Source organism: Acanthochromis polyacanthus, chromosome 13, assembly GCF_021347895.1.
Source record: "Acanthochromis polyacanthus isolate Apoly-LR-REF ecotype Palm Island chromosome 13, KAUST_Apoly_ChrSc, whole genome shotgun sequence".
In the NCBI taxonomy this organism is placed as follows: Eukaryota; Metazoa; Chordata; class Actinopteri; family Pomacentridae; genus Acanthochromis; species Acanthochromis polyacanthus.
Window position 1 is genome coordinate 10480727 of NC_067125.1, and position 23286 is coordinate 10504012.

Consider the following 23286-nt stretch of genomic DNA (forward strand, 5'->3'; position numbering starts at 1 on the left):
ACACAAAGAAAGGTAAACAACACAATTTCAAAGAGGCGTAGCAAAGATGCAGCCTGTTCTGCTTCATCACCAGGTTCACCATGAGGATCCAACAAACAGAAAGACAGAAGCACTGCAGTAAAATCCACTCTGGTCTGAGAATGACTTGAAGGACAGAGGGTTATCAAAAATAACAGAATGAGAGGAATGGTGATTGTAAAATATGCAGGCCTCAAGAAAAATGACCACTGTGTGTTTGATTATTGAATGGAAAACAATCATCAGCTCAGCTAACAGTGTGACACTAAAGGTCAAAAAGAAGCCGGACTTAGAGGCTTCACTGTTCCTGGAAAACCAAATCTAATCTCATTCCATCAAATAGAATTTGGGTAAAACGTTTCAACTCTGTGACTCAGAGCTACAAACATATTTACTGCTACTGTGAATGGAAACAGCAGCTGCTAAACTCTGAAGCCAAAGTCAAGCAGACTCACTAAAAATATGAAGCTTTGGTTTAAGAAGCAGAGATTGAGTCATTTCAACAGCAGCTGGTGTACAAATGTACACAATTAAGAAAACATTTTATGAATACTGGATCAAAACAAACAACTGTTTACAGTTAAACCACATTCTGAATGGAATAAGCTAAATGTCACCCTGAATGGATAAACTGAGTTCAAGGATCAAGTAACACAACAGAAATAGAGCAGAGGATGTGAAAGCTTTGAGAACTAGAAGACGGGCAGTATTTTTTCCTTTTATAGCACTGGCTGCTAGAATATTATGGAAGAAGAACATCTACTATTGTTTATTTTATAAGATATAACATTTTTTAACTGAAATCCCTCCATGTTTAGTGTGCGACTGCATTCTCTATTTTGTTAATTCAGCTAACAATCCCACATTCCAGTTGTTTTACAGATGTAGAAATGGCCTCTTACAGTAAAAACGATTGTATAATATTTCTAGTAGTGAAGGAGTACAAGGGTGAGTGATAGCACAGTCCTCATCTTATTGTTGCATTATCTAGTTACTTGCACAACAGTGTTCCTCCATCCAAACATCCACTATCTAATCCTCTGTTATCCCGCAGAGTGTCCCAGATAACACTGGGTAAAAGATGAAGACTGGTCTCCAGTCAATTACAGGCCTAACATAGATAGAAAAACTACCTAGAATCAACAGTTAACTTTCCATTGACATGCCTTTTACTCTGTGGCAAATCGTTGTGAGCCAGAGTAAAGTTTTTACTTTTATGATTTGCTTGTGCAGGAATGACTGCCATGAACACACACACCACAAGGACTCACATACACTGTGTGGCCAAAAGTAACACTCTAATAATTTGTTTGACTGCCTTTTTCTTTAGAGTAGAGCACTCACTTGCTGTGGCATCATTTCGATAAACTTCTGCAATGTCACAGCATTTTCTGTCCAGGGATGCATTAAATTTTCAGCAAGATCTTATACTGATGATGGGAGAGTCGGACCGCTGCACAAAGTCCTCTCCAGAACATTGCAACGATTTTCAGTGGGGCTGAGCTCTGGACGACAATCCATGTATGAAAATGACGTCTCATGCTCCCTGATCCACTCATTCTCAGTGTGAGCCCCATGAATCCTCATCATCATCTTGGAACACGTCCATGCCATCAGGGAGGAAAAACTCCACTGATGTAAAGACCTGGTCATTCAGTATATTCAGGTAGTCAGCTGACCTCATTCTTTAGGAACATAATGTTGGTGAACCTGACCAACTGCAGATCATAACCCTAACCCCCACAGGCTTGTAGGCACTAGACATGATGAATGCATCACTCCATGTGCCTCTCTTCTTACCCTGATGCCCCATCACTCTGGAACAGGGTAAATCTGGACTCATCAGACCACATTTGTTCCTCGTAGACGATGGTCCACCACTATCCTTCAGGTTTTAGTAATGCGTTGAACAGTTCTTAACCTGATTTTAGTAGTTTCAGAAATTTCCTTGGTTGTTTTCTTTGCTTGATGCAGGTCAGTAATTTGAACCTTCGGAAACAGATTAACATCCTTTCCATGACCACAGGATGTCTTCCTACATGATTGTTTAAGAAATGAGAAACTCCTCACTGCATCAGCTCGGGTTAAATAAGTTGTTGTAGCTGAAACATATTCATCACTGCAGCAATTATCCAATGGAAGGATCTTACCTGCTTGCTTAGTTAAATGCAGCTGATGACTTTTTTGGCCAGGCAGTGTATAATAACCTTCAACTAATTAAAGAAAAACTGAAACTGCTGTTCCAAGATATGCATTTTAATTGATATTATGGCTTAAATCATTTTAGGGTGAGGCTATAACTTCAGTTTTATCAGCATGTGTGTAGCTCTAACAGGCTTCACTGTGGTTGTGTTGGATGATGAGGGACTGAGGCTGCCCTGAGTCACTCCATGGCTCCTCCTCTGATGCAGGCTCTGAGATACTATGCAAACACCCCACAGACAGGCCCCACCAGACCTGTATGTTCCAACCCAGAACCCTCTTGCTGTGAGGTAACTGACTTCAACTGGCAGAAAGAAAGCTCTTAAATGACTCTTGCAGACACAATATCTTCCTCTGTTTTCCTTCTGTGAATACGCTTCATTTATTAAAGAAAAGCAAAATCAAGATTGTCAGTTGCTAAATTTTACCGGAAAACCTCTTTGACACTGAAGTGGTTATTTCTAGACAAAAAAGACAAACAGCACAAAACACCCCGGATTTTACACAGATAAACTCCCTTTGACAGAAAGTGTGATTTTTCAACAATGATTATTTAATTTGTACTTTATGTTGCCGAGTGATTTAATACACGCGTCTTTCAAATAACCACACCTCCGTGATCCGGTCTAGCGCAGGTGTAATCATTACTCAGAGCTTCCTGAAACATCGGTGGTTCATTTCTTACAATAACTTCGGTCTAAACGAGTACACAGATACTTCCATACAGTGGAATGTCTAAATGAGTTAAGCTACACATCTTATTCTCCTATTCATTTCATCATATTGCAGATACGACTGTAGGAGTTAGAGGAGCTAAGCTGTAAACGGCATTGCTCTGTAAATAGGCACAAATAATCTCGTTAGTCCTTGCACATACTGAGGAAACCCCAAAACAAACCTAAGGGGCTACAGAAATGGGTTTGAAGATTCCCATGAAGGCACACACTGCCGCAGCTTGTGTTTTCTCCAACTTGCTTCTCTTTCTGCCCTGAGTAACGCAGGAACAAGTTCCATTTTCCCATGAAGATGATTTTCATACTTGTCTTTGCCAGGATCTGCAGGTGAGAGTTCAGAGGAAAAAAAGTCACTCACTCAGTGTCATCTCTTCTGAAGGCTGCGCAAAAAGGGTCAAGTAAAAGACCAAGTGAGTGGCTGCAATGGCTTTGATATGTGAAGAAACAGATAAGTGTAAAAGTCTCTAAAATTTCCTACTTCCACATCCCAGTTCATCCCTTTTTCTCCTTTTCGTGTCATTGCCTTGTTCTAAGTGAGAATGGGAAACCTGCTGCAGGGATGAGTGGGCAAAAAAGTGAATGAACACGACGGCTACACAAGAGTGCAGCTTTGAGTTCAAGCTCTGCTCTTAAAATGACAAACAGCAAGGAGTTGAACATTTAACTCTAAAAGCAGTTGGCTAAAAACATTGCATCCAGCCTGCTATTTGTGCAGCGAGTCTTAAAGCAGTTTGACTAGTCAGGAGGGGCTGTGGTGAAGCTGATCTATGATACACGCTTGTCTCATAACTGATACAAAATCAGTCAAAGGAGGCGGATGAGATGGAAAGCAGATCCTTGGTCAGCACCGTTAGCCTGGATAGTGATGATTTTACTGTCGTTTCCCACAAAAACAAAGCTGATTCCAGTTCTGCTGTTTGGTGCCGCTGAGCTGATCCCCCGTGTCGTCTTGGAGCAGCCGTACCAGGATTCACAGTGATTTTCTGAATCATCTGAGGAAGACCGAGTGCACTTTGCAAAGTTCTCCAGCTTGAGGTGGTCACAGGGCGTCTGTCCGGGCGTGGCAGCTGTCACACACTCTGACCGGGTGGTCCCAGCCTCGGGAGGGCACAGGCCTGTTGTGAGTGGAGCAGGGACCGCACACTCCCTGTCCACAGGCCCTGCAGTGGTGCTTGGACATGACTGGAGTGAAGGTTTTAGAGCACTGGTGGCACTGAGTGATGTTCTGGTCTGGCACCCAGTAGTCTGGTCGAGCCACGTCCTTCACAAAACCTGAGAGGGACGGACGGAACAGCAAAACAATCAGTTTAACGTTGTGTATGTCTGTTACTAGAACAGAAGTAGCATGCATCGCGAACAAGTGGTGAGGTCAGGCTGCACATTATGAACAGCACAGAACAAAACTGAGAACACAACTGTGCAATCACTAAATGTCAATGCCAATCTGAACACGATTCTCTTCAAGTGCTCTCTGCTGGAGGGCCTTTGTTGCTCTACTTTCCACTGTAATATACTCCATGGGTGTTCTATTGGATTCAAGTTAGGAAAAATACTTGGTCTTGGCACACTTTTTTCTTCCTTAAAAACTTTACTGTGATTGTCATATCAAATTCCTCTCCTGCCAAGCTTCTTGAGATTCTGAGTCATCTTTTGATTCCGTATTTTGGTAAACAAACTTTCATTTATCGCACCTTCAATAGCAGTCATCACCTTTCATACTCATGCAGCTGCATATCATAACTCCCACTCTCACTGTGGATTCAGTCATTGCTGATTCAAACTAAAAGAATTTGTTCACGTCTGGCCAAAGTATGAGGCGCCAGTATTGATCAGGCTTCTTTTCATGCTTTTTTGGCAAAGCTAAATCTTGCAGATTTGTGCCACTTTCTGAGCAACGCTTCTTCTTCTTGGACACCGTCTATTGAGGCTGACTTCATGCAGGACCTTCCTCACTGTAACACCAGTTGCCTCAGATGATTATCGCACCGAGTCGCTCATGTTTTTCAGTGCAAGCTTGAGTGAATGTCAAATTGTGCCTGGAATTGTTTTTGGATGGCTGCTGCCCCTCTAGTTGTTAGTAGTGAGGTTCTTCTGTATCTCCTAACGACCACTGCAGCTATGAGTCTGCTTCTATTTGAAGGTTTCTAATTTTTTTCAAGCAATTCCTTACCAAATGGAGCCGTTGTTGTATTGTACACAACCCTGGTCAAAGGTGATATTCACAGCTTCTTTTACAACCTGACAGGTGTAATCACTCTGGTGGCACCGAGTGACACTGAGGTTGCCTTTGGGGCCAACACTGTCATTGTATATTCAAGCACTAAAACATTAATTATAGATAAGATCAAATACTCTTCTTTCCAAATGAAAAATAATACAATAAATCGTCCATAATCATTTGACTTTGTAGTGATACTGCACATGGATGTACTCAGTTTTGCTGAATACTGAAAGGGTGAATATTCAGTCGTTAAAGTGGTATCCGAATATTAATTTTGAGATCCGAATATTTGGATTCAACCCCCCCGGTCGGATGATATAGCGTGATCCGAATATTCGTCATTAATTGGGGCCAAATATCCAGAGCCCAGAAATTGCTATTCGGGCTAGCCCTTAATACTGAACACTGGGGCTAGTGTGATTCACTTAACTGGCCCACAAGCTTTATCGATACTTATGGACTCAATCTTGAAACAACTAAACTGCGTCTCAGATGGACAACAGCTGCTGGTGGGTGTTTATTTACGCCATTTATTCCCTGCAGGTGAGCCATCAATTCAAAGTGACCCAGCGGCGTGTTAGCCTCAACGGCGAGCATGTCTAACGGAGGATTTATTGCAATCAACACAATTTTAGTGCTTGCTACAACACTGATGCTATCAACACAACAGGAAGCAGGATCATGCAGATGTTCTGTAGTTGGCAATAACTTTTTTCTTTTGAAAAAGTCTATTTCATTCAGTGAGTGTGTTGGACAATAAGCGAGGAGACGTCGTCCTCTTCTGTCTAGATGTTAGTTTTATTTTCTTTCTGAAACTCTTAGCTGTGATAGCATGCTGAAAGCTGTGAGTCATGTCAGCGAGGGTCCGTGGTAAGAGTCAAGAGGGGAGAACATGTATGTGCTGAAGCCAAAATGGATCGTGAACTCATATCTGTAAAAAATAAACAACAGTTCACTAATGATGTTAGATTGTACAGATGGATCATATTGTATCTGTACTTAATGTTGAAGCTGTGTTAAGCAGACCAAATCAGTGATGTGCTAGGAAACTGGCAATCAGAATCATCTTCAGCTTACATCCAGATGGTCACGTGCCACTTGACCCAGAGATGCCGCAACCATCTGCCGAATGTGTAACGATAAAAAAAGCAGATGGACTCACAGAGAGGGTAATCCACAGCTGTGGTGACCATGTCCAGGGTAGACTGAGCCACCTCCGTCACTCTGCGAGCAATTAAACCTCGAGGCTCCACCTTACACACTACAGGAACAGAGGTGTGTACGAGTGAGACACAAAACAATGAAGACACAAAAGCAGCAATAATGGCATTACAAGCCAGCAGCTGTTACAGACACAATCAACATCAAAGACAAGAAAATATTGTTCTCTTTCACTGTTCAGGCTGCATTCTGTAATAATTAACCTTCTGAACTCCAAGCAGTTTCTGAGCATGTTTGGCTCCTCACATTTTTACTCAAAAGAGAATTTAAAAATGTTTTTTGTGCAACAAAATTATAACAAACATACGAATATAGATCCCAAGACTAAATGAAAGCTGAATTTATTTAATTGCCGAATTACAAAAACTGAACTAAATACAATCAATATGTACAGAATTTTGTCAAAAGGTGTTTTAATATATATTTTTAATTTAGCATCCCTATACTCTTGATAGGATTTTGAACTAGGCCCACTTACATTTTTACAACCTCTACAAAGATGTGTTGCACACTCGTCTGCACATTAGAAAGATAATTCCTTATGTTGATTGCATTTTCCAACAACTTGCTTCTCTGTACATCGTTTTAGAGTCGTGCTGCATTTCTTCTACTGCTCAAGTAGTTTTATTTTCCTCCTAATCTCTCTTTTCATCTCCTTTCTGCACCGTGTAAACACTGCCTGAAGTTTAGTTCAGTTTAGCTGAAAAATCCCTGATTTCTGTCATGTGACTGTTGGTTGGAGCTGAGTCACTAACAGCTTCTATATTGCACCGAGGATCTGTTGTAAACAGTTTACTTTTGGTGAATTTCTGTATTAACATATAAAACAAAGTGTTTTTGATGAAATTGAATTTCCCTTCGGGGATGAATAAAGTACCTATTCTAAATATAAAAACACTTTGTTTCTTGTCTGATGGAACTGTAGATCACAGATTATACTTTTATGAACTGTAGGTAAGCTTAATGTATAATGTTTTTAGGATTTATAGTTACTTGTGATGACAAACGGTACCGCTTGGGTGACTGATTCAAAGAAATATGTCTTTGAATCACACCACAGGCTCAGAGGGTTAAATATTTAGAGATCACTTTTTTAATTGGTTTAATTTCTTGCTTGCTTAACCCTTTAAGCTTCAGTGTACCGCCGGCGGTACACCTACTAATTTGCATAGGAATTTCAAGAATGTCCGACGGGTGCAAACGCGATTATACAAACACTATACACCGATGGAAAGCTTAGATTCTCATGAATCTGCCGGTATAAACCACTTTCAGATGCGATTACCACAGCGGGTGAGAAAAACACATTTGTCCGACAAAAACAAATATTCATCCATCCGTTCTCTATACACGGCTTCAAAGCACACAGCGCGACTCACATTTCCGGGTTTATTATTACACACAAAAAAAAAGATTCCACAAAAAACGGCCATAATCCAACCTTTTACATCAGATGACACAAGCCAGTAAACTATTTTGTCCAAAACATGTCCTGAAGTCGGTATAAAATCCCCGAATCGGTCGTTTTCAAGGAAATGCACCTCCCGATGCGCGTCCAATATTCCCCGTATTTTTCGTAATTTTTTTTATTTAAAAATAGAATATTAGCGATTTTTTGTACTGAAAACGGCTGGAATTGACTGAAGCTTAAAGGGTTAATGTTGTGTATCAGTGGGAAATGAGAGAAAAAAAATGTAAATGTGGTTTAAACTATGCTTCTAAAAATTGTGCAAGTTCTACATTTATGCAGTCAAATGGATTGCTAGGAATTAAAAGCCAAGTACACGTTGCTTTAGGACATTTGTCTACTTCAGTTTCAGTTTTAGAGTTACTGCTTACCCACAAGTCTTACTGGCAGACTGCATGTGTCTTACCCTGGCTGTTAGTGTCAGCAGGTCCTCCCTGGCGGTAGCAGGCTTTACAGACCCTGACAGGACCGCTGCCCCAGCCCCTCTCTGGCACCGGCATCCTGTGGCTGGAGCAGGGATGGCAGAAACCCTCGCCACATGATCGACAGTGATGCTTCCTCTCCGCCTCCTCAAACACCTTCTGACATCCATGACAGGACTGAGGGGCAGGAGGGAGAGGAGGATGATTAGGAAGGCACATTTGAAAATATTTCCATAACTCATAGCTGGTCACAAAAACAATTTATCATCTAAAGAATGAATCAAATACAGCTGATCTATTTCATCTGCTCATAAAACGGTTTTCAAACATCGATATTTGCACATTTATTATTATTTATCATTATTTTCTACATTAGGAATGTGAAGATCATATAAAGTTAACAGCAGTTAACACAAGTTCCAGTCTTCCACAGTAAACCTGTAACGCTTTTAATCTGTTCACAGCAGATTTGAGTCATCATGGTTTTATATTAAAGTAATCGTCACAGCTGATTTACACGATGAAGTGACTCGTTAGCTTTAGTCCAGCTGCTGGAAACAGCTGCTGAGAAGGAGCAGATGTCCACAAATACTGTCGTAGCAACTTTATCAGTCCAGGAAATCTGTCAGTATTTACTGCCACCTCTAAAATGTATTTATACTTAGAGCAGAGTGTCGCTGATACACTTAATGACTTCAGTTTGAATGTTGTGGGAAGCAAGTAATCAGAGTCCTGCTGCTCCTGAATGTTAGCTGCTACAGCTGTTTGCAGACGAGACACTCAGCTCCCAGCTTGTGTTAAAGTTTAGAAACCCTAGTTTAGCGTTTGCTTGGGTCTCTCCCAGCTAGCTAAACTTGAGAGCCACCAGAAACCCTTTTCACAACTTTTTGCTGCAGATTTCATCAACACACACAGTGTGCACCTCGACAGCAAGGAGGCAGTCAGCAAACACACCTGTAACTCCATCTGATTAAGCAATAAGAGCCTCCAGGCACTGCAGCTAATCTAGAAGACATTTTCTGACAGTTAGACTGCACGTCCGCAATATCAGTTAACATATTTAAAAAAAAATTATTAACAAGGACTGATTGAATAAAAATTAACCATTAAATAGTATAAAATAAAATTATATCATGATGTCTCTACTGTTGTTTGCACAACTTGTTGAAGAGAATGAAATATGTATAAATTAGTTTTTTCTGCGCTTATTCCAGTTTTTTTCCATTATGTTTGTGGTGTATCTCGGCTTTAGTTCCTCATACTCACAGTGATCTCTGCGTTGGGTCTCCAGTATGGAGGTGCCACCTGATCAGTGAGCCAGGCTGTGACAGCTTTGGTGGGGCCGGTGCCATATTCTGACACCGACTGAATCATATAGTTCATCCCGTCCAGGACCCTCTGGGCAGCATTCTGGTGGTTGGTCAGGAAGGTGTCAGACTGACAGAAGGGGGAGGAATTAAATAAAATCCAGTAAGTTAAGCGTATAATACGTATGACCATTCACAAAGCACTCTGAGGTCATGCATGTTACCTTTATGCAAAAGACAACGGAATGCAGTAATGTTCATTTTTACAAACTAAGATATCTCAAAAATTTGATAAAAAAGTGAGTTCTACATAATATCATCCAAACGACAACTAAACAGTAATTTCATTACTATGACCTTTTGTTATAGGCACTAAGAATATTCAGCATAAAATTTCTATTAACTTTTTTTTTAAATTTACACTATCAAATCAAATTAAATCCTGAATGTAGGTCTTAAAAATAAAAGGAGATACTGATTTTTTTATGGTCTACATGCATGCAAACAGCTCTAAAGGATAAAAAAAAAAGAGAGAGGAAGGCTGGACTACTTACTCCCTCCCAGACGTGTTTGACTTCAGATCGCACTACGCCGCTCTCAGGGTCCTGGTTTCCCATCCAGTACTGTCTGCTGCGGTAGATTACGCCACAACTAGCACACTCCAGTACATACCTGTACGACAGTGAAAGAGAGAAACGAGAGAAGATGAGAGGAAGAAGGTGTCAGTGGACGTGAGATAATTGGCTGGAAGGCAATGAAAGGAGTGTCAGTGTATTTACCTACCCTGACCAGGCATACTTGGCCAGTCCAAACCACGGGTTGTCGGTGGAAGCTGATGTTTTTGGTACAACGATCACCTCTCTGCCTCCTTCATAGCACCTCTGCAGATGCAGGACACAGAAAATTATATATGAAATACAGAAAAAATGCATATAAAAGTAATTTAAAAAAGGAAAAGAGAAAAATGAGGAGTGAGGAACAACAGATGTTCACCTAAATTGGCTGCTAGGATCTTGTCTTACCTTACAGATGAGGACCTTGTTGTTGTACTGGTGTGCATACTGGCACAGTCCATCTGCCATATGGGGAACCCTGTCTCTCAGATGGTTCATTCCATTTCTACAGCGAATACTGGACATTCAGACCAACAAGACAGAGTCAGTGAGAAGGTAGGATTTGTAGAAAATGCTTTAACTATGTGTGAAGTCCACATATTCAGGGCAGAATCACTTCAGAAGCAGTGTTATGATTCCTCCCACTCAGACTCCTGTCTTATTTCATAAAGAAGAAATGCGAATAGATTGGATAGGAGCAGAGGGGGCTTTGTGTTTCAGAGAATATGGAAAAGACATCAACTTTTATGTATCCCACTGGGGAGACAGTTAATATCTGCTAGAAAAACACCAGATTTTGCTTTAGAAGAATAAATTCCAACACCGTGACTCAGCCACAGACAACTAAAAGACCTGGGTTTGTGCTTACAGACAGCAACGTTGAATTAATTAGTAACAAATTCTCAGAGTCAAGCTGAGGGTAAAGCGAGGTTAGACACTGAGTGTAAAATGCTTTTAGATCATGTGGCTGTCTGACCTGTCTGCATGTCTTGAAGGCTGAATAAATGACACTATTCTCTGCGAGGGGACCAAGGGATTGCTCATAAAGCATCCAGAGAATGAGAACTCTACAGCTTGCAGTAATAAAAATGGAGGTGTGATACAAATATAACCCATATTCCTGGATATCTACGATAAATCCTTATATAGTCTAAGGATCATTTTCTTTTTTTTTTCTTTTTTTTTATAATTTTTATTTTTAACTTTTAGTTGGCAAACTAAGGATCATTTTCATTGTTTTGTCTATAAAGAAAATATAGACAAAGGATATGTAAGAAAAAGACTTAACACTAAATTAGGTAAGGAAAGAGACAAGTTCCCATTCTATGCAGGTACAGTAGAGTGAACTCTCTAATGTCTAAGGAATTACTTACTTTCTGTATTTGCGTTTAACTTCAACACGTGTAACCGACTTACTTGCAGCTGAGGCAGACAGCGGAGCAGGTGAAGTACTCGTCAGGGAAGAAGGAATGCAGTGTCATCTTCTCATCTGATAGTTCTCCACAAAAACGTTCACTCAGAGCCTAAACATAAAAAGAAAAGCATCAGAAAGAGGAAAAGTGGACAATGAACCAGATGAGAGCTGAAAGGAAGCTGAGGAGAGACGACGATTTGCTCCTTCTTCATTTTCTCTTAAAGCTCTCTCAACCTCCACTTACTTCCAGAGCGTGAAACACGATGCCGGGCTGGCGGGGGGAACGAGTGTGAGTGTTCTTCACTTGCTGCCTGACGGCCTCCAGCAGTCTGCTGTAGTCCGTAGGAGGTGTAATGGTCTGAGTGCCGACGTACTGCACCGAACTGAAGGCCTCTGTCCCCAAATTCAGGTCATGAAAACGCTTCTGGAGCAGCGTGTCAGCATGACCGGGCACCTTCGAGTCTGCGACAGAAAATAAAGACAAAAATATTTGAAGGGAAAGCTGGAACCACAGAACAAGAAACTCAACCCCCTAAAAAGGAAAACTCTGCAAAAATGATGACGAAAAAAATAATATTGTACGTCCTTTCCCTACCTTGCCCCAGCAGTTGAGTGTGTGTCGTTTCCTGGAAGACAATGACAGCAGGCCCCAGAGAAGAGAGGGGCACATCCAGACCACACCGGCTCGACAGGGCCCTCAGCTCTGGTGTAAAGTGCTTCAGGTAGGCCCCTGAGGCACTACTCAGGAAGTGGAACATGTCATTGTGGAGGCGCTCCGCTCGTGTACGATAGACTACTATATCAGACACCGCCAATACCTGGGAAAGACAAGAGAGAAAGTGCATGGAAATTAGACAGGCTTCTATTACAACAACAGGACACATGGGAAACCAGAACACTGAAGGAACATATTACTCATCAAAGGCTTTGGTTATTAGATTACCATGCAAAGACTATGAAAGCTGGATGTGGAAAACATCCAGCCTCATTTTAAACTAATGCTAAACCCACAATATGTAAAACAACGACAGCAGTAAGTGATAAGGAACACGCTACATTATTTAGTTATGATAATCCATTCTCTACACACTTCCTCTGTTTTACTGATAAGCAATGTTAACAGGGAACAATCACGTTGTCTTAAATACTCCGCTGTGGTTAAAACCAAGGCTGCATTCCAAATCATACACTTTCTTATAACTTTCAGTACGTACTGCAGCTGCATTTACCAAGTATGCACTGTTGCCTACAGCTTACCAGTAAGATATATGAATTTGTCATAACATTGCATCTTAAGCTTTGACCATTTTGTTCATTTATCTACTGCAATCTGTAGTGTGAAATGAGCTGTGATCTTTCTGTGCTCTCTCTGTGGCTGAAGTTTGTTTATAGTCATGCAAGACAACGTGACATATGTGATGCGTCTTATGCTGCACACGGGATTGTGGGTCTGAATGGTCAGAAAAGCATGCCGGCATAATCTGACATAGACCCTGCTAGGCTTGCGCTAGCCGATCGCCACAGCACCATTGGCGCATCGTTTTGCTGGATGGTGCAGTCATTCTGAACCATGTGAGCCACAGTGACGCTCTATTATTCTTGTAAAAAGCAACAAAAAAAGGGTTCGACTTACTTTTTCTTCGAAACGCCCGAGCAATAATATAAGAAAAACAAACATTTTCTCTCGGCAGGTGTCGGAAATGGTCGGAGCCACCCGAATCTTGATCACGCGCCCAGATCATGAAACGCTCTCGGCTAATCACAGAAAAGCATGCTATTTTTACTGCATGACATCTCTGAACGGTGTGCCACAAGGTGAGTCATTTGCGATCAGGAAAAGCGAGAAAGAGGAGGTTTTTGTTGAGTTTATGCTACAGTTGTGAGAGATGGTACATAGTGAGGGTTGAAGAATTGGACATGGGAGGAAAAGAAGGTAAATTGGACATGAAATTAATATTTTTATGGGTCAAAAAGTTTTGATCATGAACATGTTTCAGGTACAGGTTTTTAAATGGCCAAATGCATCTATACATGGGAATGTGTCTTCAACCCTGACTGCCTGTTTTTACGAAAAGAACATTAAATTTGGAGCTGAAAGTTTCGGACAATGATACAGACTCACACTTTGTGATGTTATTTATATTCAGGACTTAGACTTAAACATTTCACCCCATCCCGAACATTCACATATATGTTTTTAAATACTTTAATTGCAGCATGAAGCAAACCAGCCTGCAAGACTCCATTTTTTCCGCTATCACTGACACAGAAATTTGTGGCTTTTTGTGGCTCATTGTTATTCTTATGAGTGAGCCACAGTGGCTCTTCATTTCAAATTCCTAGTGCAAGCATCACGCTGATATTTCTAGCTTTTGACATTTGCCTATATATTATTGTATTTCTATCCTATGTTGGGACATACTGAATGTTTTTCTGGCAATAGTGTGATAGTATGGGTACTGGAACACACCTCAGGAATTTCAAAATTGTGCAAACCTCTTACGCCTGTGTGCTCCTCTGGTGGTGCTATAATACCACTTTGGACCTAAAAAGGGTCTGCACAGTAATAACTCTGAGCTTGTCTCCAAGTACAAAATCCCCTAGCCAAAACCACAGTTAATCAGCACAATATTTCCCCCTTATGCCAACCACATCCAATTATTAGATTATTCCAACAAAACAAACCAGCAACCACTAGCATTACCTTCAGCAGCAGCCGCATTCTCTGGTTCTGATTGGCGGCGGCTCCCAGGAGGCCCTCCGTATCCAGGGCGACCAGGCTCAGAGAGGGGTTGTAAGCGGCCCACACTCCCACAGTACAGGAGCTGGGGGACTTGGAGGTGTAGAACACGCTCTCGCCACCAAACAGAATGTGGTTGAGGGTGTGCGACTTGCCATCGCCGGTGTTGCCAAAGATGGAGAGGACCTTGACACCTGCGACGTCGGCACAGGCGAGTCTCTCCACAAAGTCAGTCTCATCGTGGACCTGGAGGAGAGAAAACGTCAAGCACAGAGCTATTTATGTACTGGAGAAGATTGTTGAGCTGCTGCAACCTGATACTGTTACAGCAGTGACTACCCTGATGACTTAATTGAATCAATTATTGAATCTGTGTGCACCACACAGTCTTGGATGACAAGGAGCCTTAAGACACAAAACAAAGAACTGGGTGCTCTTATCTTGTTGTTCCCATTTAGTCCGGAAATGAATCGCTTTAATGTATTGCATAAACATTTGATTGTCTGACAAACAAATAGAAAAATACATAAATGAAAATATCTTGATATGGCTGGGTTTAAATACCACATATGCAAGTACAGGAAGCTGATGAGAAGCAAACAGATGTTAAGGGCCATCACCAGTTGACTTTAGGTTGCATGGAATCACAAAAGGCAACATGCAAACGGTCCGATTGTCTTTAAGCATGACAACTTCCACAGATCTGTGTCCTAGACATATTTGGCAAATATAGCTTTAACATGAAAGATTTTCTTCTCATGTGAGGACAATGCCATTACAACTAAAAGTTATCTACTGGATTTTCAGGTCCTCAGATGTTGGAAGACGTGTTATTTTGCTCACTCTTGAAACCAACAACAGAATATCTGATGTGCTTTGCTTGTGACTAAAACATTTTAGAATTAACAGAAGCAACTATAGAAAGAAAATAAAACAAAAACAAACTTGGTAGACTGTGAAGAAGCTGCTCTTTCTAAGTGGCTCACCTGAAAACAGTGGGTGGCGGGGAAGGAGGATTATGCAAATCTTTAGATTGCTTTCCCAGACTCCACTTATTAACCGGATAAAGTTCTTACGGTCTTGTAAAGCTATCTAGTTGAGTGGAGCTTGAGAAGTGGCAATATTAAGTGGTTTCATATGCTCACAGCTTTAATTTGTAACTTTCAAGTTTGTGGGACATACAAAACACAACAAAAATGGTATTTTATCATGTGGGACCTATGAGACACAACCCAATGCAGAAGTAGGATATCTGGGAGCTTGTTCACACTTAGTTCAGAAATGTAAGCTGGGGTGATAAATAATGTGCTGCTAAGCCTCAATCTCCCCGAGGGCAAACACTGAGGACTAAACTGATTGTTCATACAATCCAAATTCGTCTAAAATAATCGTTATCACTCGAACTTTGTACAGCTGTAACAACAATACACTGTTAGGGTGCCTCCCTGTGGGTCAGCTGTGCTGTATGACTCACCAGGGACTTTCCCAATGAGAAGCCTACTTGCTGTTCTACCTGCCTCAGATGTAGTGTTTGTTTTTCATTTCTTTGGGACATTATTAACACTGGTGAACGAGACATCGTCTAAATGCTTTGCGTGATGAGCGCTTCAGGTAACGCTGTGTAATGAAGCATTAGCAAACACCGGAGAGAAGGAGCGAACTCTATCACAAGCTTACTTTGTTAATTTAAAACAGTTACCTCAGTTTAGTTTGGTGTTTTGAAATCTACTTAAGCTCACACATTAGCACTGCCCCTATTAATTAGTGACAACAGCTTGTTAATGGCCTTCATCAGGAGTCTTCGCCTTCTTAGCCTAGCAGCTAGCAGTTAGCAACCATTAGCTCGGCTGGCGCTAGCTAACTTTACCTGCAGGTTTTCTTGTTCATCCACCAGCAGAAAGCTCCGGACATCGCTGGCTCGCTCCTCAGGCTTCACTGGACTGATAGATATACTCTCCATTTCTTTCATTAGTATTTCTGACATCGTCGTTCAGTTACTCAAATCATATTTGTCGCTACAAAAAGCAAATCGAAAGTTCATCATGACTCCTGCCTGTCCGTCAATCACAACAACAGCGCGTGGACCGCTTACGCTGCGGGAGGAGGAGCCACGCAGCACGCAGGCCGTGACGTAAGACATAACGTGCGTACGTTTGTTCGGTACATCAGCACCACCGTGTGGTCAGAGTGCAGCGCACACAACCTGCCAATCAACAAACTTCTGAAATCCAGAAATAAGAAAAAATAAAAATAAATGAAATAGTTATGTCTTTAGACCATGTGCAGCATGGACTGCATGTTTAGATTTAGATTAATTCTACAAACATAACCCAAATAAAATCCATATATCTGTCCAAATATTAAACTAGAAATTATGCATATTTGGAAACAATGATGAATTCATAATTACAGCAACACAATGGAAATCAAAGTTTCCATTAAACTGGCAGGGGGTGTTTTATTGGAGCAGTGCTGCCATGTTAGAGCTGCTTGCTAATGTTCATTAAATATTTGTTAGCACAGATCTATAAATATCACATGTCACTGAATGGCTTCAGAGCGGCGCCACTGCTGCTAACATGACATGGAGAAAGAAATTCCAGCGTAGCTGCTCTAATAGTTCTGGCTGAGCTCCATCAGACTTTTCCTCCTTCCTTCTTTCCCTCCTTCCTTCACACGTGTGCTGGATGTAGCTATCGCTGGGCACAGTTCAAAGAAGCACTTGAGATAAGCCTCGGTAGCCCGTGACATATTTGTCTGCAGCCTATGTAACATGAAAAGGACCATCTGGGGTAGATTCAGCCAAAGATACAGGCAAGAAAATGAGTAAGCAGGGGGAAGGATGCAATAAAGGACGGATAAGGGGTTTGGAGAGGGTCCCAGCCTTTCTCTGGGCCCAACCATGAGAGACAAATGTCTGAAAGAATCAATTATAGGCCTACTCCCAACCCATCACCCCTGATTAATGAATAATTAAAGCTGCTCAGTGCAGGACTACCTAGCATAGATAATATAAGATTAACCATGGGTCTATCAACATGCCACCACTAATGTATGATTATGCAGAAACAATATCTCTTAATTTCCCCTAAATTACTATATAAACCTGTTTTATAGGCGATCAGATACTTCTAATAGGTAAGCTTATCCAAACTTCCCTCTATACAATACAATTAACACCTGTATATGGGATTTATTTGGGCTTTTTCTTCATAACTGCACAGTTGATCCTGCAAAAAGATGATACCTGAGCTGAATTTGCACCCATACGCATATTTCTGCCTATGTAAATATGCTTCAAACTAAATATTCTAAGTGATATCCTCTAATATCTTTAATATTAATTTATGAGCTGCCACCAGTGTGATCCAGTGTGTACAGAGACCTCACCCATCCATCCATACATCCAGACAATGCTCAGTGGAAGCTGCCATCCTCAGACTGACAGTTCTGCAACCCAACCTTGACATAACTGTAGACGGTTTTTTTCCCCTTCTTCTATAAATTCGGATGGGGGGGATGGCTTTACCCTTACAAGTCCGAGGCGGGACTGTGGTCCACTTAAATCGCTATCCCCGCTGGTACTTGTAGTACGCTCCTCCTCGGCATGTTTCATGTTGACATGCGTAAAAAACTACACTTCCCCAAAGCTGTCACAGAGCGCTCCCGCCTCCCATTGGCTGCTCGCTCCAGCCGCAGCCCCAGAGAATGAATGAAATTGAAATAGCTGCTACATTACATGTACAATACCGGGCTCTGCAGTGTTGCATTCTATCATACTATATCAAAATGGCCACAGCGGTACAGAACCCCCTCAAATCGTAAGTACAACACGTTTCCAGAGTGTTTGCGCTTTCTTGTATTTCTGCATGCTGTCAGTGCAATTTAAGACCCTTAAATTCAATCCTCAGCAGGATTGCCAACACGTATATGTACATGCAATGCATACAGCGGAGGGTGAGATAATGTCAGGGGATGGTGAGCATCCCCGAAGAAAAGTTAAAGCTGACGGAGCTTTCTGTTTTTTTCCTTTTGGCACGGGAGGGATCATTGTGCGCTCCGATGCTATTCATATAATCATTTCCCTGAGCCAACAGCAGCGTGTGTGCAGGGATATGGAGGAATGCTGGAGGTAGATTTGGGTGACCCGGTATGTCCCTTGCCAGTGTAGCCAGCCAAGATCACGGTCAAAGCCAGGCTGGAGTGGCACGCTGGCCGGGAGGACGGCAGCTTAGATGGCTTTACAGTACCTGTGTGCGCGTTTTTTTTCTTTTCTCTTTTTTGTGTGGACAGAAATAGGGTAAACAGGTAGAGGTGGTTTTAGGCTGCAGCGGTACCTTTTCAGCCGGACCTCTCCGTAATGTAGCCCACAGGCGGAGGTAAATAGTCCGAGAACTGCGCCTAGAATGAAGCCTAGAATAAAAACCTAAATTGCATTCCGGCGTTGTGCATTTAACGTAGCTGCATCTCAGCGGAGCTTTATCTCCACCAAAAAGGGGGGATTTTTTGTTGTTAAAGCCGTGGTTTCCCTGTGAAGTTTCTTCTGCGATGATCCCCTTTGTGCAGGTCTTTTTTTTACGGGGGGTTCTTTTTGTGTGAGTGTGTTGTTTTTTTCGGAGACTGGTTTCAGCGGAATGCAGACGCCTGCTGCCCGCCTCGGCTCCCGGCCAAAAAGGTGGCTGATGTGCGTCTGTCAGCGGGTACTTACACTGTTCTAGCCACACGCTCACACACACAGACACACACACAAAAGCACCGACACAAAACCTACAACCGAGGAGTGTTGGAGCACACACACGCTCCAGCTTTTTAGGCAGTTCGAAACAAAGAAAAGTCACAAGACCAGTGAGCAAAAAAGCAGGTGCGCACGTCGGATACTGGGCAGGATTTCTACCTGAGCAGGGGGTATGGGATATACACTGTCTGTCTGTCTGTCTGTCTGTCTGTCTGTCTGTCTGTCAGCTTCTCTGAGATGCAGACACAGGCGACATTTCGTGCAATTTCCATGAACGGCTGCCCTGTACGTGCCTGCTTTGAAGAGCACTTCACAGGAGAGAGGAAACTGGATTGCAATGGTCCTGATTGGGCAACTGCCTGATTGACTGTGATGGCATTTTTGGTGCTTTGGTTAAATGCATTTGTATTCTAGCCCAACACGGACCTCAGTAATAGCAGAATGGAGCGCAAGGTGAATCATTTTAAGGTTTGTTTGTGCTCTCATAAGCTGGGATTTGTCACTGTTGCATCATGACGGGACAGGAATGGACAGGTGGACTGGATGGAGGATGTAATGTGGAACCTCTTCTCCTCTCCTCTCCTCTTCTGCCCCCCCCTCCCCTTTTCCCTCCATGGGATGCTCATCCATGCAAAGCAAAAGTGTGGCCAGATTGCTCCCAGAGGCCCTCAGTGACACCATGTCAGGGGATTAAATTGACTGATTTGCATGGAGTTTATACCAGGACAGGGAGGCAGAGGAGGTTGTGGTGCAAGAAAGAGAGCAGAATAGGAAGGGGGGAAAGTGTCAGAGGAGTAAATGGTTAAGAACAGGCACAGAGCCAGAGACTAATGAACTACTGCCCAATTCTAAATGGTGGTCTTACATTGATTTTTAAGTGCTTTAAGTTAGACAAAAGAAGGCACAAAACAATGCAGCCAAATTGTCAGCCACCATCAACCCGGCAGGGATGCTGGATCGCTGTTTTCCCTACAGCATCTGAGAAGAAATAAAGCTGAATGTATTTATTACACAAGGCCACAGCAATCAAAGCTGCCTTTAACATCTCACCAACTGCATAAATGCCATCATTACGCAGTATGGGTTTAACTATGTTCCAGTTACCACACTGCAATGGGCTTTTAAATAAGCCCTGGTAATTAGCATGTCTACAAACAAACTTGCTATTAGAGGCTTACAAATTAGAAGCCTATTCAGTAAAATGGGCCAAACAACTCGCAAAATTTGGTTTAAAGTCGGCCCCTAATGGGAAGACTGGCTGTTCACCGGAGACAATGCCTGTCGTGTCCCTAAATGTCCTTAAACCTTCTTGAATCTCAGCAACAAATTGCGATTAATTCTGAGTATGCAAATTCTGGGTAAGCGGCTGATGCCCACCATCCAGTAGAAGTATGAGGAGGCCTCAGTGCAGAGTGAGAGCTGGTTTGGAAAAAACACAGTGGAAGGTTCGCCTGTGTGCAAAAGGCGAATCAGTGGAGGAGAGCATCTAGCTTCAATCTACCGGGCATTTCCCCACCAGCCCTCTCCTCCCCGTCTCTCTCTCTCTGCTGGATTAGAGACTCATTTAATCTCTCCATTTCTCTCTCTCTCTCTGCCGCTTATTTCCTCCCCTGTCCTCCTCTCACCCCTGCTGCCCTGTCTTCCACTTTGCCTCCCTCCTTCTTCATCACTTTCTCTATCCATCACTCCTTTCGCCATCTCCCTTTTGTTCAGCCATTTCCTTTCTGTCTTGCTCTCCCCCCTTTTTTTTTTTTTTTGCAGTTTTCCTTCTTTTTGGCCTCTAACCATCTGAGCCCTCTGCCCCTCACGCCCCACCTCCCTCCCTTCCTCCCACCACACTTCTTTACATTGTGAATCAATGCATGTCACTGTTTTAATATTTGGCATAAACTATAACGGGGAAGAAATTTTCAGTGCATTTTGTCCGATCTCTTTAAACATTGATGGATAGCTTATAGCTAAGAGTTCCTTTAGACGGATTTACTGCAGATTTGGACCATCTACTGACAGGGAGGGTTGGTAGTCCGGTCGACCGTTACCAAATTGTATAATGCTTCAAATTCATGAAGAAGAGTTAGGTGTATAAGAATTGTTTTTCATTTAATTCTGATTTAACAATATAAAATATAACAGAGGACAAAGTGCAATTAGATTAAACATTTACTTTAAAGGCACAGGTGGCAGACTTTGTGAGAATGGCAGTGCATATATTTCAGATATTACTCCTTTGTGCCGGTTAGAGGGGGAGATGTAGATAATCGTGTGCTGTGGTATTGGCAGCAGTTGTGGCAGGGCCTATATAATATTATTCCTGCCCTGCCTGACTGAGCCGAGCTAAATGAGTTCCATGTAATAACCGGCTCTGTGTGCAAACAGCCCCGCGTGATGGCTGAAGCCACAGCCTGAGCATCCATTTCTAGATCTTTCTTTCTCTTTCAATCTCTCCCTTTCATTCCCTCACTCGCTCATTTGTGCGGTATCACCAGTGTGTATGGCAGCACACACACACGCACACATACACACAAACGCCAGGACTGGGGGAAGCACACACACTGTTGCACTCTCTCATTTCCTCTCTCGCTCCCAGTTTTTTCTCCGTTCGTACGGGAGTGAGCCCGAGGTCTGATGTTTTTAAGGGTATTTCTTTTTCTGAGTTATTCCTTTCATCATCCCCTTATTTAGACTTTCTATCTGTTTTACTTTGTCTTTTTTTTTTTTAAGAAGACAGGATAGAGAGAGACAGAGAAAGAGAGAGACATAGATAAGTATTTTTAGCTCTATGACCTATTTCTCCAGTGCTACCTAACTGACTGTCAGTCAGCTCCACTGCTTTGGGACCTTGCGTGATATCCAGCCAGGAAATTTGGAATTTGTGGTTCTGTTTGGTTCTGGGTTGAAGCTTAAACTGAATAGGTGTGGTAGGAAACAGAGAGAAAAGATCAACCTGAATGTCTCCTCTCCTCTCCTCTCCTCTCCTCTCCTCTCCTCTCCTCTCCTCTCAACATTATTCCTCCTCTCTTGTCATTCCCCATTTATATTATTCCCAGTGCCTGTCCAGTGGATTCCTATCAGGAGTTGTCGAGGGAGGAGTCAACAAAAACCAATGGCTGCCTCCCTCTGCAGCACTTTAATAAGGATGCAGACTGGGGTGGGGAGGTGGGGTTGAGTGGGTTTGGTTGAGGGGGTAGTGGTGGTGGTGGGGGGGGGAGAGATCACGAAAAACACACAGACAGCCACACATGCATTCACACGTGCACACCCAGATACGGAGGTAGGGAATCCATCGCCATAATAAGAGGCCAAGTGCAGTGGTGATAAATCTCACCTGAAGGAGCTGTTCAGAGGCAGATTGCCTTACCCTGATGTACTGCCCTCAATGCACACTGCAGCTAGCTATGGGCTATATACACCCACACACATGCCAGGACCAGGCACACACTCGCACACAAACACAAATACTCAGCATGCATAAATAGGTCTGGAACGAACCAAAATGTGCACACATATGTAGATGTAAACACGTGCAAACGGGACACATGCGTGCATAGAGAGGCCTGCCATACACAGATCTGGAGTGAGTCTCAGATAACCACACCCAGCGGACGACGAGGGAGAAACACGCAGGAAATGGCACGCAACTCTTCATTAAAATCACATACAGCAGGTAACACAAAGCACTGACAGAAATGACATGATCTGTTGCACGACTCTGCCTGTGTCTACCCTCCTCACTCTGGTTTTCTCTGTCAGATCTGTCGTCATGTTCAAATATGCAAACAGCCAGTTGCAGACACACACACAGACACACACACAGACACAGGCAAACCCAGTGCTGTGACAGCGATTCGAGGAAACTGACGTTTTCCAGCTGGTAGTGTGGCAGACGTCCGCTCCTGCAAAGACACACACACACACTCCTGTCTGTCCATCTGTCTGTCTGTCACTGTCAAACCAGAAGTGTGGCCTCTTTGTCTTTACCGGCCTCACACACACACACACACACACACAAACACAAAGGTATATCTGTACCTGTTTTCCTTAACTCACATAGGACAGCATTAGTGTGTTTAGTGTCGAGCCGTGTTTGCCAGACAACATCGCTTCATGCTACTCGATCAGCGCGCATGTATGTGGCGGCCTGGAGTGTACATAGCTGTGTATGATGTATACACCACTGCAGCCTAGCAATC

The 23286-nt window shown here is 42.7% G+C and overlaps 2 protein-coding genes across 4 annotated transcripts in view; one reads left to right on the forward strand and one right to left on the reverse strand.

Annotated features, from left to right (window-relative positions):
* Positions 1-23286, forward strand: part of dpf1 (double PHD fingers 1) — an 81492-nt gene that overhangs the window by 12577 nt on the left and 45629 nt on the right. For 2 of the 3 annotated variants that reach the window (XR_002595826.2, XM_051958099.1), the window contains exon 1: positions 18047-18182. The exons of the other annotated variant lie outside the window; for it this stretch is intronic. Coding sequence is in view for 1 of the 2 variants with exons in the window: in XM_051958099.1 (XP_051814059.1) it covers positions 18070-18182 (113 nt within the window). In the remaining variant the exon portion in view is untranslated. Of the gene's footprint in view, positions 1-18046; positions 18183-23286 lie in introns of those variants that run through there. 3 annotated transcript variants of the gene reach the window in all.
* Positions 2570-16459, reverse strand: si:ch211-11n16.2 (zinc finger FYVE domain-containing protein 1). Its single transcript, XM_022196633.2, has 12 exons — positions 16229-16459; positions 14326-14607; positions 12217-12439; positions 11866-12083; positions 11624-11730; positions 10616-10724; positions 10377-10474; positions 10148-10265; positions 9553-9723; positions 8271-8463; positions 6338-6436; positions 2570-4226 (listed from the first exon to the last, which is right to left on the reverse strand). The coding sequence occupies exons 1-12, from the start codon at positions 16343-16345 to the stop codon at positions 3994-3996; spliced, it is 1968 nt and encodes a 655-aa protein (XP_022052325.2). The 5' UTR covers positions 16346-16459; the 3' UTR covers positions 2570-3993.

Coding starts and splice junctions, on each gene's coding strand:
- si:ch211-11n16.2 (XM_022196633.2), bottom strand. CDS start 16,345: ATGTCAGAAATACTAATGAAAGAAATGGAGAGTATATCTATCAGTCCA. Junction 12,084..12,216: donor CACTCAACTGCTGGGGCAAG/GTAGGGAAAGGA, acceptor TTTCTGTCGCAG/ACTCGAAGGTGCCCGGTCAT. Junction 4,227..6,337: donor AGCTGTGGATTACCCTCTCT/GTGAGTCCATCT, acceptor CGTCCCTCTCAG/GTTTTGTGAAGGACGTGGCT.